The 12,606-nt window shown below is 44.3% G+C and overlaps 1 protein-coding gene across 1 annotated transcript in view; it reads left to right on the top strand.

Moving 5' to 3' along the window:
• LOC311322155 (exostosin-1) overlaps positions 1-12,606 on the top strand; it is a gene marked incomplete at both ends in the record, with an annotated part of 164,917 nt that overhangs the window by 146,294 nt on the left and 6,017 nt on the right. The window contains 2 exons of the mRNA XM_084454192.1: positions 2,368-2,457; positions 10,562-10,722. Coding sequence (XP_084310318.1) covers positions 2,368-2,457; positions 10,562-10,722 — 251 coding nt within the window. The remainder of the gene's footprint in view (positions 1-2,367; positions 2,458-10,561; positions 10,723-12,606) is intronic.

Raw genomic sequence — 12,606 nt, 5'->3', positions numbered from 1 at the left:
CAGCCAGCCTACTGTAGCTACAGCACCAGCTACTGTATGGAGAGAGAGAGAGAGAGAGAGAGAGAGAGAGAGAGAGAAGGTTTGTGGGTGTGTGTGTGTGTGTGTGTGTGCGTGTGTGTGTGTGTGTGTGTGTGTGTGTGTGTGTGTGCGTGTGTGTGTGTGTGTGTGTGTGTGTGTGTGTGTGGCATGCTGTAGAAATAGATGGAGAGAGAGAAAGTTTGTGTACTGGATGTCTGTGAAAAAGAGAGAGAAAGAGAGAGGGAGAGAAAATCAAATCAAATCAAACTGTATTTGTATAGTGAATTTCATACAGACACAATGTACTTTACAGAGAGCAAAGGGGGGGTGGGCACAGATGCTACCCCTATATTTTCCAGAGGGAAGCAAACAGCTGTAAAAATTATTCTCTCAACAAGATGATGGAGAAGGCTCCTGGAAAGTGTTTAGAACTATTGGCTAGGAACATTTACAGAGCAGCAAACGTGGGCCAAATACTTCATAAAAAAGCCATTAGAGTGGATAAATAGTTACAGAGATGTTGCCTACATGGTAGGCCATTATGTGTTAGCTATCCCTGTAGTCCATAATAGGATATTTAAGTGTATCACATAACAAGGCACAATTAGCACTTGGCTAGTCTCGCATAGCCAGACCTATCTCCACACTTTGTTTACGCTGTGCCAGCGCCGGAGACAGGTCTGGCTGGACATATTACCATTCTGCAATAGGGGGGGGAAAAACGCAGTATTTCTTTAAACCAATCACAGTCGTCTTGGGCGGAGCCAGCCCCGGACGCAGCGACGGTGCTCTTGCTTAATAGTCTGGATCGAATCTGATTGGTGCCGAGAGAATCTCTCGGCCCGAATCAGATTAATTTGCGTCGCCAGTCTCGCCATTGATTGGGCAGTGTGACAATGAATGACGAGGTTTATTGCCAAAACCTACACCCGTTGAGTCAGACTAGCACTTGGCAGACAGGCTCCTAAAGAATATAGAGTAAATTAGGTAAAGCCGATAAGCAGAAGTGGAGAAACAAAATGTAGAGAGCCAAGAAAGGGTGTGTGTGTGGGGGGGGGGGGGGGGCGGGGGGTGATGACTTGATAGGGACAGCTGGCGACACATCGTGGGGCGGAGCTGGACACGAGGATGGCAGGGGTCCTCTCCGGGAGCCGTGGGGAAAAGATCAGCCATCAGTCATTTCAAATAGAGACGGGCAGCTAGAGAGCAAGTGGACAGGGAATGGCCATAGTCACATAAAAAGTATGTGTACTCTGTACCAGGGCTCTATCCTGTCAATAATAGATCTCAGGGATAGAACAGGTGGGATGAAATAAATAAATAACGAGATGTTGTTGTTACTGAAGGCTGTTCTGAGCTCTGAATGGTGTCCCTGTCCTTCACCCATCCCTCTGCAGACCCATGTCTACAGTCCATCTCATCTTCAGGGCGGACATTTCCTGTTTGTAATGACCAGTCCTTCTGTGAGTATGAGACCTGCAGGCCAGCACTGGAGGAGCGGGTTTAAGTACGATAGCAGAATAAAGAATGTCCTTCCTATGGAGGAAATTGATAAATGCACACTGGATTACAGCTCCCTCTCAGTCCTTTACTATTCAGCTGTAGCAACGTTTCAACCCAACAGGGCCTTCATCGAGCAAAAAATAAATAAAGATATTTTGCCTGATGACCTTGGATGTGCACATAGCTACTCTACTCTACTTCCTCTAGGAAGGTCCATAGCTAACTAGCCTCGTGAGACCATCCTGATCTCGTTCACATTCTGTTTCTCTTGCAAATCAGTCTTCATCGAGATCCGTTTGGGCCGGCTCGGAAAACAATCTCGCCAATCAACGTTGGTTCTGAGGAATTTGAAATACATACACCTGGGCAGGTTTAGGTGTGAGGAGCGGTTGAAGTCTGCGCGTGACAGACTGATAGACAGATGGTTCATTTAATCATCTGGCAAGCTATAGTTTTGAAAGTGCCTGTGCTTTTCCAAACCGTTTCCAATGGAAACTTTCCAGATAGTTATGCGAAGCAGTTCAGGTTAATAGATTGGAGGGAAGAAATTCAGTTGTGTATTACGGAGCCCTTCTGGTGACATAGAAAGAAAAAATATATATCTCCTGGCCATGTTTTACTACGTTGTGTGCTCAAAATACTATTGCGTGGGCACAAGATATAATTCGTTCCCACGTTTTGGTTATCTCATTCCCACGATTTGGTTAACTCGTGGCCACAAAATATTAATTTGTGTGCACGATATAGGCATAATACAGGTGTGTTTTAACTTAAACTCTCTCTGCCTCTCCCTGCCTCCCTCTTCTTCTCTCTCTCTCTCTCTCTCTCTCTCTCTCCCTCCCCCAGACGATGAGCAGTCGTTTCTTCCCTCATGATGTCATCCTCACAGACGCTGTCCTCAGTCTGGATGAGGACTCTGTCCTCTCGACGAATGAGGTAGGCTGTCATATTTGTCGTCCAATGAGGGGCGCTGTCAAATAATATAATAATATAAGATGTAACTTTATTGTCCAAACAGTGTTGGAAATGTGTCTTTGGTCTCATCAGAGGGTACAGTAATAAGAGAACATAAAAGCAGCATACTCACTCACATCTCACAATAATTACAGATAGAAGTACAGTACAGCATACATCTCTGTTACCCATTTATTGAGGAGGCTGATCGCACTATGGTAAATGGTAATGGTAAATGGACTGCACTTATATAGCGCTTTTATACAAAGCGCTTTACAATGAAGGCCTCTCATTCACCCATTCACACACCAATGGCGGCAGCCGCCATGCAAGGTGCTAGCCTGCTCATTGGGAGCAAATTTGGGGTTCAGTGTCTTGCCCAAGGACACTTCGACATGTGGACAGGAGGAGGCGGGTTTCGAACCGCCGACCCTATGATCATTGGACGACCCGCTCTAAATGACCTCCTATATATGTTCCTCTTTGTCACGGGGATTCTATATCGCCAACCAGAGGGGTGCATCTCGATCTGTGGAGAGGGTGGCCCAGATCATGAACTATAGCCAGAGCCTTCCTGCTTGCGGCTGATTCGTATAGAGCGTCCAGCTGCTTCTGCTGTCATCCTATTACTTTGCCAGCTGCACTGACTATCCTGGCCAATTTAGACTTGCTCCTTGCATTTAGAATTCTGTCAGCCAATGAGTTAGCCTATCATATTCTATCAACCCCTAGGCTTCCAACAGACCCCTGGGAACATGGTGAAACCTGAGGGGTGTTGGGTAGGTGGGAGATGTGGGATTGGACCTCTCAGGTTGACTGAGCACCAAACAGAATGCTGCTCATCTCCAAAGCTCGTTTCCAATCTCATCTACAGGAAGCTGGGGGTATTAGTGGGACCCTCCCGTGGAGAAAAATAAAGTAAATTTGAAACTTTTCAGCGAACGCGCGTGCGTCGGGTTTGAGTGTGTGCGTGTCAGGTAGGCGAGTGTGCTGTGTGGATTCAGTGCATCGTTGTTGCGTGGTTGTGGCCTTATTGTTAACGAATTAGCCTTGGTGTGTGCAAAGCATATATGGGCTAGTTCAGGGGTGCCCAACCTTTTTTGAACCAACACTTTTAAAAAGACAGCCTGCCGAGATCTACCAGTTCAGTTTCAACATCGCAAACGCACACACGCATGCAACAGACACAGACACACACACACACACAGTTCCCAGCCTGCATAGTAAACTCCCATTACACTTTCTTTCTCTTTGTCACACAGCCACTTGATCTCTATCTCTCTCTCTCTCTCTCTCTCTCTCTCTCTCACACACACACACACACACACACACACACACACACACACATGCACATGCACACACACACACTCTCTCTCTCTCTCTCACACACACACACACACACACACACACACACACACACGCACACACACAGTTGCCAATCCTCATAGGGAGCCATAGCCATTACTGGCCTATGTATTCAATATGCACCCAACAAACAGAAAAGTACACCAGATACAAAACAGGTAGATCTCTAAGATTGAAAAGAGGAAATAAATGCATTTCTGTACCTTAGTGGAAGACCAGGCACTGGGAGGAGGCAGCTAGTTTATCGTAGTCAGGGCAGTAGGAGCTGGTTGCTAGGCGTAGGCAGGCTGCAAGGTGGTCATCAGTCATTGTAGATCTCTACTTAGACTTAATGATTATCATGTGAGAGAAAGCAGACTCGCACAAATAGGTTGATCCAAAAAGTGCTGTCAGGTGCAAGGTACATCTTCTGAGGTGGGGATACTTTTCTTCCACCAGTAGGTTCCAGAACACTCCATGTTCACCAGGTTTTGCTGATGTAGCCCTGGCTTTAATCTCAATGTCATTCTGCAATGTCATAATTTCGTCTTCAACAGCAGAGCGATCCATCTCGAACACTGATGGACTTTGGAGGCAACGTCACCCACATCAATACTTGCACCAAATGGATATCACATATAGTTGGCAACAGGCTCGATGGATGCAAAGTCAGTAAAACGCTTCTCAAACTGACGAGATGCTCTGAACTTGCTCCTCATAAAGTGCACTGTCAAGCTGTGTGACGTCTTTACCCTGACATCGCAGTTCTGCCTGCATGAGAGGAAAGCCTCCTTGACATCAGCTGTAGCTTGCTTTTAAACGTGTTCACTGAACTCATCACGTTGATCACATCTTAATCCTTACCCTGCAGCTCCAAATTAAGCTCATTGAGTTCGCCAGTGAGATCGGTGAGGAAAGCTACATCTAAAAACCACTGGTGGTCCTCTAGCTTTGCATGGTACTCCACATGTTTGGAAAGCTTCGGGAAATCCTTGATTTCAGGCAACAGCTCTGTGAATCTGGCCAAAGATGTACCTCTGCCTAGCCAGCTTACATCCATGTGCAGCAACAAGCCTGCCTCGGCGTCGTTGTCCTTTAAGTGAGCACGGAATAGCCTTCTCTGCAGGCCCGAACGGAACACACAAACTTCATCGTAACATCCATCACTTCTTTCATATTTGCAATCTTCCCACACAGCCCTTGCTAGTGAATTATACAATGATAATTCAGAATATCCGGGAGAGATTCACTTTTTTTGCATGAACCCAATTCGCAATGAACCCACTGGTGCGGCCTACCATGGCTGAAGCATCATCAGTTGTGATTGAGATGAGCTTGAAGAGGGGTAATTCTCTCTGGTCAACAAATTCCATGAAAGCATTGAAAATATCTTCACCTCTGGCGTGTCCTTTCAATGGCAAAATGGTGTGTAGCTCTTCCTTGGCACTCATGTCTCCAAAAACCATTCGGAAAAAAAAACACAACTGTGCATAATCAGTCGAATTGGAGAGAAAAGCACTCATATGCGTCAATAGCCTTCTTGAGTCGAAGTCAAAAGCCTTCTACTTCCTCCACATCCACAGCCATTCCCTCGCATCGCCTTGTAGTAGTAGTCCGGGATAGTTGTACGTCCTTAATGGCCTTCACAATCTCCGTTTTATTCTTAAAGTCGTTGAAAAGGCTATCCGCAGCCTCGAGAAACACTTCTTTCACAATTTTGCCGTCCTTGAACGACTTCTTGTGTTTGGTAAGAACGTGGCTGACGCGATAGGAAGCTATAGTTGCGGTCTTACCCCAGGTCTTGGGTTTGGTGAAGATGGACTGCTGAGCTGCTAGCTGTGTCTTCAATACCCGAACTTTTGCAGTGTGTAGAACGTCTTCGCAGGGAAATCCTTCTCATAGCGCGTGTGTACCATCTTGAAATGTTGCTCCAGATTGTCCTTCTTTGCTAACTCAACGGTTGCATTGCAGATGAAACAAACAGGCTTCGAGTGTGAATAAACAAAAAAATAATGCTCCTCCCATTCTGGGGAAAAGTTGTAGTTTTTTTCTCTTTAGCTCTCTGCCATGTTGATGTTACTAGCGCTTCGTCAACTAGCTAATGTTGACCTTGACTGATTGACAGCGATCAACTTCCAGTCACACACACGCCCAGACAACTGATTCAGGCTAGCATAGGCCCAGAGTTTTTTTGTTTTGTTTTGTTTTTTGATGCGATGAAGTGACTGGTAGGATGCACAGGCAGGAACACATGATACAAAAAAATATATATATATTTTTTCCTACAATGCTCGCGATCGACTTGGTATCAGTCCAACTGGTTGGGCACCCTTGGCCTAGTTGATTGCCTTGGCTTGCATCCACCTTGTATATTGCATATTGAATATTATGTAAGACTTGAGCATAACACTAGTCAATATCGACTGCAGGTGGTTAATGTAAAAATTATAAATAAACATTGCCGTGCAACCCCCCAATCAAATGTGCCCCCCACACCCCCCCCTGCCCCCCCCCATCCCCATGTCAAACTCACTCCTACGCCCTCGATCCAAAGAAACTTTGTTAAGTGTTTACAATATGCTGTCATGTCCCTACACAATCTGGTGAGTCCCTGTGCAGCCCTTCAGTTCATTCTAATTCTCTGATTCTCTTTTCTGGTATTCAATTAGTCCCTGTATATCATTTGCACACTGCAGAATCAGCAATGCGCTAAAGCTGTTTTTAATTGCTTTTTCCCGCAGAATCTAATCACACATTAATGTTACAGGGTAACAATTCTTAAAGGAACAATCTAGGAAGACTCATAACAGGCACCCTAGTATTCACTGGTTCTAAGACGCTGTTACAATTAACGATTTACAGGCTGTACCCTCACTTAATTTAATCAGCCAACGGGGTTCTCCATTGATGTGTCTGGGAGAAAATATATAGTAAGTCATCAACTCATTAATCATTCTCAATGATTCTCTCATTAATGACTTGAACATCTTAGATAGATATTGATATTATCAATTGTACATATTTTGTAATCTATTTTCAATATTGATGATGTCATTGACACTCCATGTAACATCCCAACACAGTTCATAGCGAGCCAGCTCTCCTCCACCGAACTGGAATTGATTGCAGCTTTTAAAGGTAAATCATTCACATTACGTTATTGAGTCAAGACGAGCTGCCCAGTCAAGCCTGCCTCCCAATGGACTCTCTCTCTCTCTCTCTCTCTCTCTCTCTCTCTCTCTCTCTCGCTGTCTCCCTCATTATCTGATTTCACTTCAGTAAAACGTCCTCGCTGCTCATTCTTACAACTACCACAATGTCAAGTCTAGAGGCATGCGCTCACAAACTGGCCAGGAGTGTGTGTGTGTGTGTGTGTGTGTGTGTGTGTGTGTGTGTGTGTGTGTGTGTGGTTTCCGTGTGTGTTTGTGTGTGTGTGTGTGTGCTTGTGTGTGTGTGTGTGTGTGTGTGTGTGTGTGTGTGTGTGTGTGTGTGTGTGTGTGTGTGTGTGTGCGGCAAGGTTATTATAGTTAACGAAAACTAACAAAAAAACGAAAACTAGGTGTGAAAAAACATTTTAGTTAACTGAAATAAAAATAAAAACTAGACTTTACAGAAAAACGATAACTAACTAAAACTGTATTGTGTGTTTACAAAACTAACTAAAATAAACTACAATTATTGAGAAAATGTCCTTAGTTTTAGTCTTTTTCATTTCATACATAAGCCTAGTATTTTGGGTGGATATGAAATCTATCCTCCATGTTTTTTAGCTGTGCCCCTGCGCAGAAGTAACCTGACGTGGTCCAGATGGTTTGTTTCACACGGAGTGAAACAACGTGAACTCACGAGATCAGGATGGTCTCACAAGGCTTGCACAGAAGAATAAAAAACTAAAACTAATACTGAAACTAATAAAAACGAAACTAAAACTAAGCATTTTCAAAAAATAAAAACGAAACGAAACTAGCAAACCTGCTTTAAAACTAATCAAAACTAAACTGAAATTGAAAACAAAAAGTTAAAACGATATAAAAATAAAAACTAATGAAAAAAGCAAAACTATTATAACCTTGGTGTGCGGTTTCCGTGTGTGTTTGTGTGTGTGTGTGTGTGCCTGCACATACATGTGTGTAGGGGAGCGCAATGATAGCCTGAATTGTTTCAGGCAATCAGGAGGTTTGTGAAACGTATGACTTCTCTCCCTCAGACTGCAGCAAAGCGCCTTATGATCATTAGACTGTCAAACCGTGAAGTTACACTATGATTAAGTCTCACCTCGTTTGAAAAGGAGAAAACTGCCAGACCGGCTCATTTTTTTCTCCGGCTCCTGTAGACAGAAATCTGAGGTAACACAAATAGAGGGGGGCTCTAGGAGGGGTGAGCAGCCAAAGATGTCCAGCATCCATAATGATGATGATGATGATGATGATGATGATGATGATGATGATGAAGATGACGGTGATGATGATGAGGATGACGCTCACATAGTTACTACAAATCCTTTTATTTGATCTGTGCTTAATTGATCTTGGCCTGGTGTCATAGAACCAATGAAACAACTCCAAAAGTACAAACTCACCCCACCTGACACTACAGGAGGAACCATAGAATCACTCAAAGTATTTTAAATTCGACACGCGTCTGCACCTCTCATCATTCACATGTTGCATCAGCCGGAGCCTAGAATGAACACTGGATAAATTCACCGTCCGTGCTCAATAAAGGTGCTTCAACCTGGGAGTAAGTAAAATCAGTACATGCCTCTGTCCCTCTCTCTATCTCTCTCTTACCCCCCCCCCCCCCACACACACACACACACACACACACAAACACACTTCCAAAGTTCCCAGAAGATCTTCGTGAGGAAAGACCTATGTATAATGTATTGTGCTGCCTAGCATGTAATAGAGCTGCCCATATATGATTCACACCTGTGATATTTTATTAATGGAAGCGAGGATCCACTTAAGTTTTATAGTGTTGCAACATTACTGGGTTTGTGTCACTGAACTCTTATGAGGCCCTTGCATGAAATACGGAGGAGCTCATTTACATGCCTTTTGTCGGGTGGATTCCGAAGCCAGTCAGAGCAAATCCCTCGTCTTCTTAATAATCTGTTGGCGTGATCATCCTTTTAAACACAGAGAGCATTAGCTGAAAAGAGCTGATATATGTGTATATGAGCTTGTGTGTGTGTGTGCGTGTGTGTGAGTGAAAGAGAGTGAAAGAGAGATAGAGCATATTAAATAGGACTTTTCATATTAAACCAAATCCATGGAACATTGACTAGACAGAGTTCATAATTGCATTGTTTCAACTCATTAATCCTCTGATTACGTTTCTTTGAGAGGAGAAAGAGGATACGCCAGACAGAGAATATGAATGTTTCTCCAAGACACACGCACACACACACAAACACACACACACACACACTCTAAGAAGGTTTTGCGTCCTATAGGAACAACAGACACCGATTATGGTTTAAACAGACAGTCGAGTCATCTCGAGGGACCCTGTCAGTGAGTATAACATCATTTCACAGACTACGGGCTGTACAGTACAGTGTTTGGACCATTGGCCAGCAGTACAACCCAAGACATTTCACTAGAATCGAGTCTTACCCTGATTCTAATGGTGGGAGTTGATGGGCTTTTAGATCCGGACGGCAGCACAGCTAATGGAGTTCTGTCTGACTCGTCCCGACATGGAGAGAATCGCAGTCTCAGAGCACATCACAGGCTCCTAATGCTCACGCTAATGTCAACAGGGACGCCATGGATGTCTTCATACGTACATCTCTACTCGATCTCTGTCTGTTGACGGGATGAGACACGTTCTACCAAAAGCCATCTAGCATATTCTGTGTGATGAGCTGCATCCCGTGAGATGCTGTATACTAGTACACATGCTCTGCAGGCACGTTCTCCTCTCCTACTTCCTCTCTCCTCCTCTCATCTCCTCTCTCTTTCTTCTCTTCTCCTTTGCAGATTTAATTCCTATCCCCGATACCGATCCATAATTAATAGTGACATATACGGAATGCAGCCAATCACGGCCTGTTAGGCAGATGGACGCCCACCTCTGTCTCACCATTATGCGCAGCCTGTCAGGCAGATAGATCCAGCGCCATCACACTATCACGGGGCCTAATTCCTCAAGCCAACATAATTAGCATGACGCCATAAATCTTTTTTAAGTTGAGTTTGAGTTGTGGATCCTAACTGGTCTATCAATCAGGGGGCTGGGTGTTTAAACAGAAACATCTTTCAACCTTTTGCTCAGACCTTAGTGGCCTAAAGCTCCTGCACTAATTGTACACGCAGATCATTGCTCGAACACAGATCGTGACAGAAACTGGGAGCGCTTGGATTAGTCTAAAGACCGGGCCCTCGCGGCCCTCTGTCTTGTGTCCAACAATGTCCTCCCGGGGATCAATAAGTGTCTGTCGTTCTATTTGTCTGTCTTGCTCTCTGTCCTGCGTCATTCTTTTTTTCCTTTGCCCAGCAGCAAGGGCCAGTTTGTGAGTGTGCGTGTGTGTGTGTGCGTTCGTGTGTGTGTGTGTGTGTGTGTGTGTACGCGTGTGTGTGTTCTATTAGGGATTTTCATTTTCTCTTAGTCTCCTAAGTTGTCTCCTCTCTCTCTTTCTCTCACCCACTATTTCTTCTCTCCTCTCTCTTTTTCTCCCCTTTCTCTCTCTCTCTCCTCTCTCTCTCTCCCCTCTCTCTCTCCCCCTGCTCCAAAGGTGGACTTTGCCTTCAGCGTGTGGAGGAGTTTCCCTGAGCGGATCGTGGGCTACCCGGCCCGGAGCCACTACTGGGACGGCGCCAAGGCCAGCTGGGGCTACACCTCCAAGTGGACCAACGAGTACTCCATGGTATTGACCGGGGCCGCCTTCTACCACAGGCAAGTGGACCTCCGCTCTGTCCATGGGTCCATTTTCACTACCAGAACGTATACCTTGATCTCGGTTCAGTTCCATATCAGCCTCTTGTGCTATACTGTTCCTCACTCTTGGCTCAGTTCCATATCAGTCTCTGGTGTTATACTGTTCCTCACTCTTGGCTCAGTTCCATATCAGTCTCTGGTGCTATACTGTTCCTCACTCTTGGCTCAGTTCCATATCAGTCTCTGGTGCTATACTGTTCCTCACTCTTGGCTCAGTTCCATATCAGCCACTGGTGCTATACTGTTCCTCACTCTTGGCTCAGTTCCATATCAGTCTCTGGTGTTATACTGTTCCTCACTCTTGGCTCAGTTCCATATCAGCCACTGGTGCTATACTGTTCCTCACCCTTGGCTCAGTTCCATATCAGTCTCTCTAGTCCCTCTACTGTTCCTCACTCTTGGCTCAGTTCCATATCAGCCTCTCTCTAGTGCGTATACTGTACCTCCTCGCTCTTGGATCAGTTCCATTTCGGCCTCTAGTGCCTACAGTATATACAGCACTGTACCTCCTCACTCTCGGCTCAGTTCCAATTTGCCCTCAATTCCCCATATCTCACTCTTGAGTCAGTTCAGCCTAATATCCCCTATACATTAATATCCCCTATACATTAATATCCCCTATACCTTAAGTATTCCCTATATGGCTATCCAATTGACTCCCTTCTCAGTTTCGATTCTGACTACCTGCCCCTGTCAAGGCCGATTTAATGCTCGGGCTTACAGGGGCTTCCACTTTTAAGCAAGGCTCCGAACCGGTTCAAGGAACGGAAACGAAAACCGAAAACGAACGGTATTTTACGAGGAACAGAAACAGGAACGAAAACGAAATGGTCTTTAATTGTTCCAGAACAGAAACGTTAATTTGAAATCTTTAAAACCGGTTAATAACGTTATTTTTTCGTTCTTTGTAGTAGGCCTATATAACTTAAAAATAATTGTAAAAAAGAAGAAAGCTGAGCCTTTTATGGCCGAATAGGCTAAATTAAATTAATTAAATTTGTAGCCTACATCTTGTCCTGTTTTTGTAATGTAGCCTAGGCCCCTAAATCTGTTATTTCACAGTCAGGATCTTAAATGCTTGCTTAGCGAAATGAAGAGATTTAGATATTACAACAACACACAACATGCATAGCCTAGTTCCGACTAGGGATGTGCGCAGCAACTATTTTCACTGATGACTAGACGGTGGTTTTGTAACCGATTATATGACTAGTCTAAAAACAGGATTCCCAAGTTTCTACAACAAGTGCTATTTAGAAAAATTGAGGATGTTTCTCAAACTCTGCAAGCTAAGATGCATGACTATTCTTGATGTTTCCCAACTACTCAGCGGCAGCCAATTTGCACGCGTTGCGCAGGGCTGTCACACACTCTCCTTTGTTTTCCAGTGCAAAACAGTAGTTCAGCCTGTCCTTACAGCTTATTACTTAGCAAAGATATCAATGTGATTTATTTTGTTTAATTGAAGAAGAGTAGGATAGCCTATAGCCTGTAATGTTTCAGTAGGCTAAAACTAGATTTCACATAAAGACCGCGGATGTCAGAGAGGGCAATAACGTTCGAAGGCAAATTTATTCCAACATTGGTCCACAAAGAATGATGCAAATAATAAAGTGAAAGAAATAATAGCCTACTGTGCAAATATAATGTTTTATATGGACCTGCCTACTGTGCAAATATAATGTTTTATATGGACCTGCGTGTCTGCAATAAAGTTCCTCTATCTTTATAACCAACATTCAGCGGAAGCCAATTTTCACTCTTTGCGCATCTCGCTCCAAGTATGGTTTGGCTATTTAAGACACAGAGTACAGTTGCTTGGATGTATACTAGTATGCATAA

The sequence above is a fragment of the Borostomias antarcticus genome, assembly GCF_949987555.1.
Source record: "Borostomias antarcticus genome assembly, chromosome: 19".
Classification (NCBI taxonomy): Eukaryota; Metazoa; Chordata; class Actinopteri; order Stomiiformes; family Stomiidae; genus Borostomias; species Borostomias antarcticus.
The sequence above is the reverse complement of the archived record's forward strand: the minus strand, read 5'-3'. Positions and strand labels throughout refer to the sequence as shown.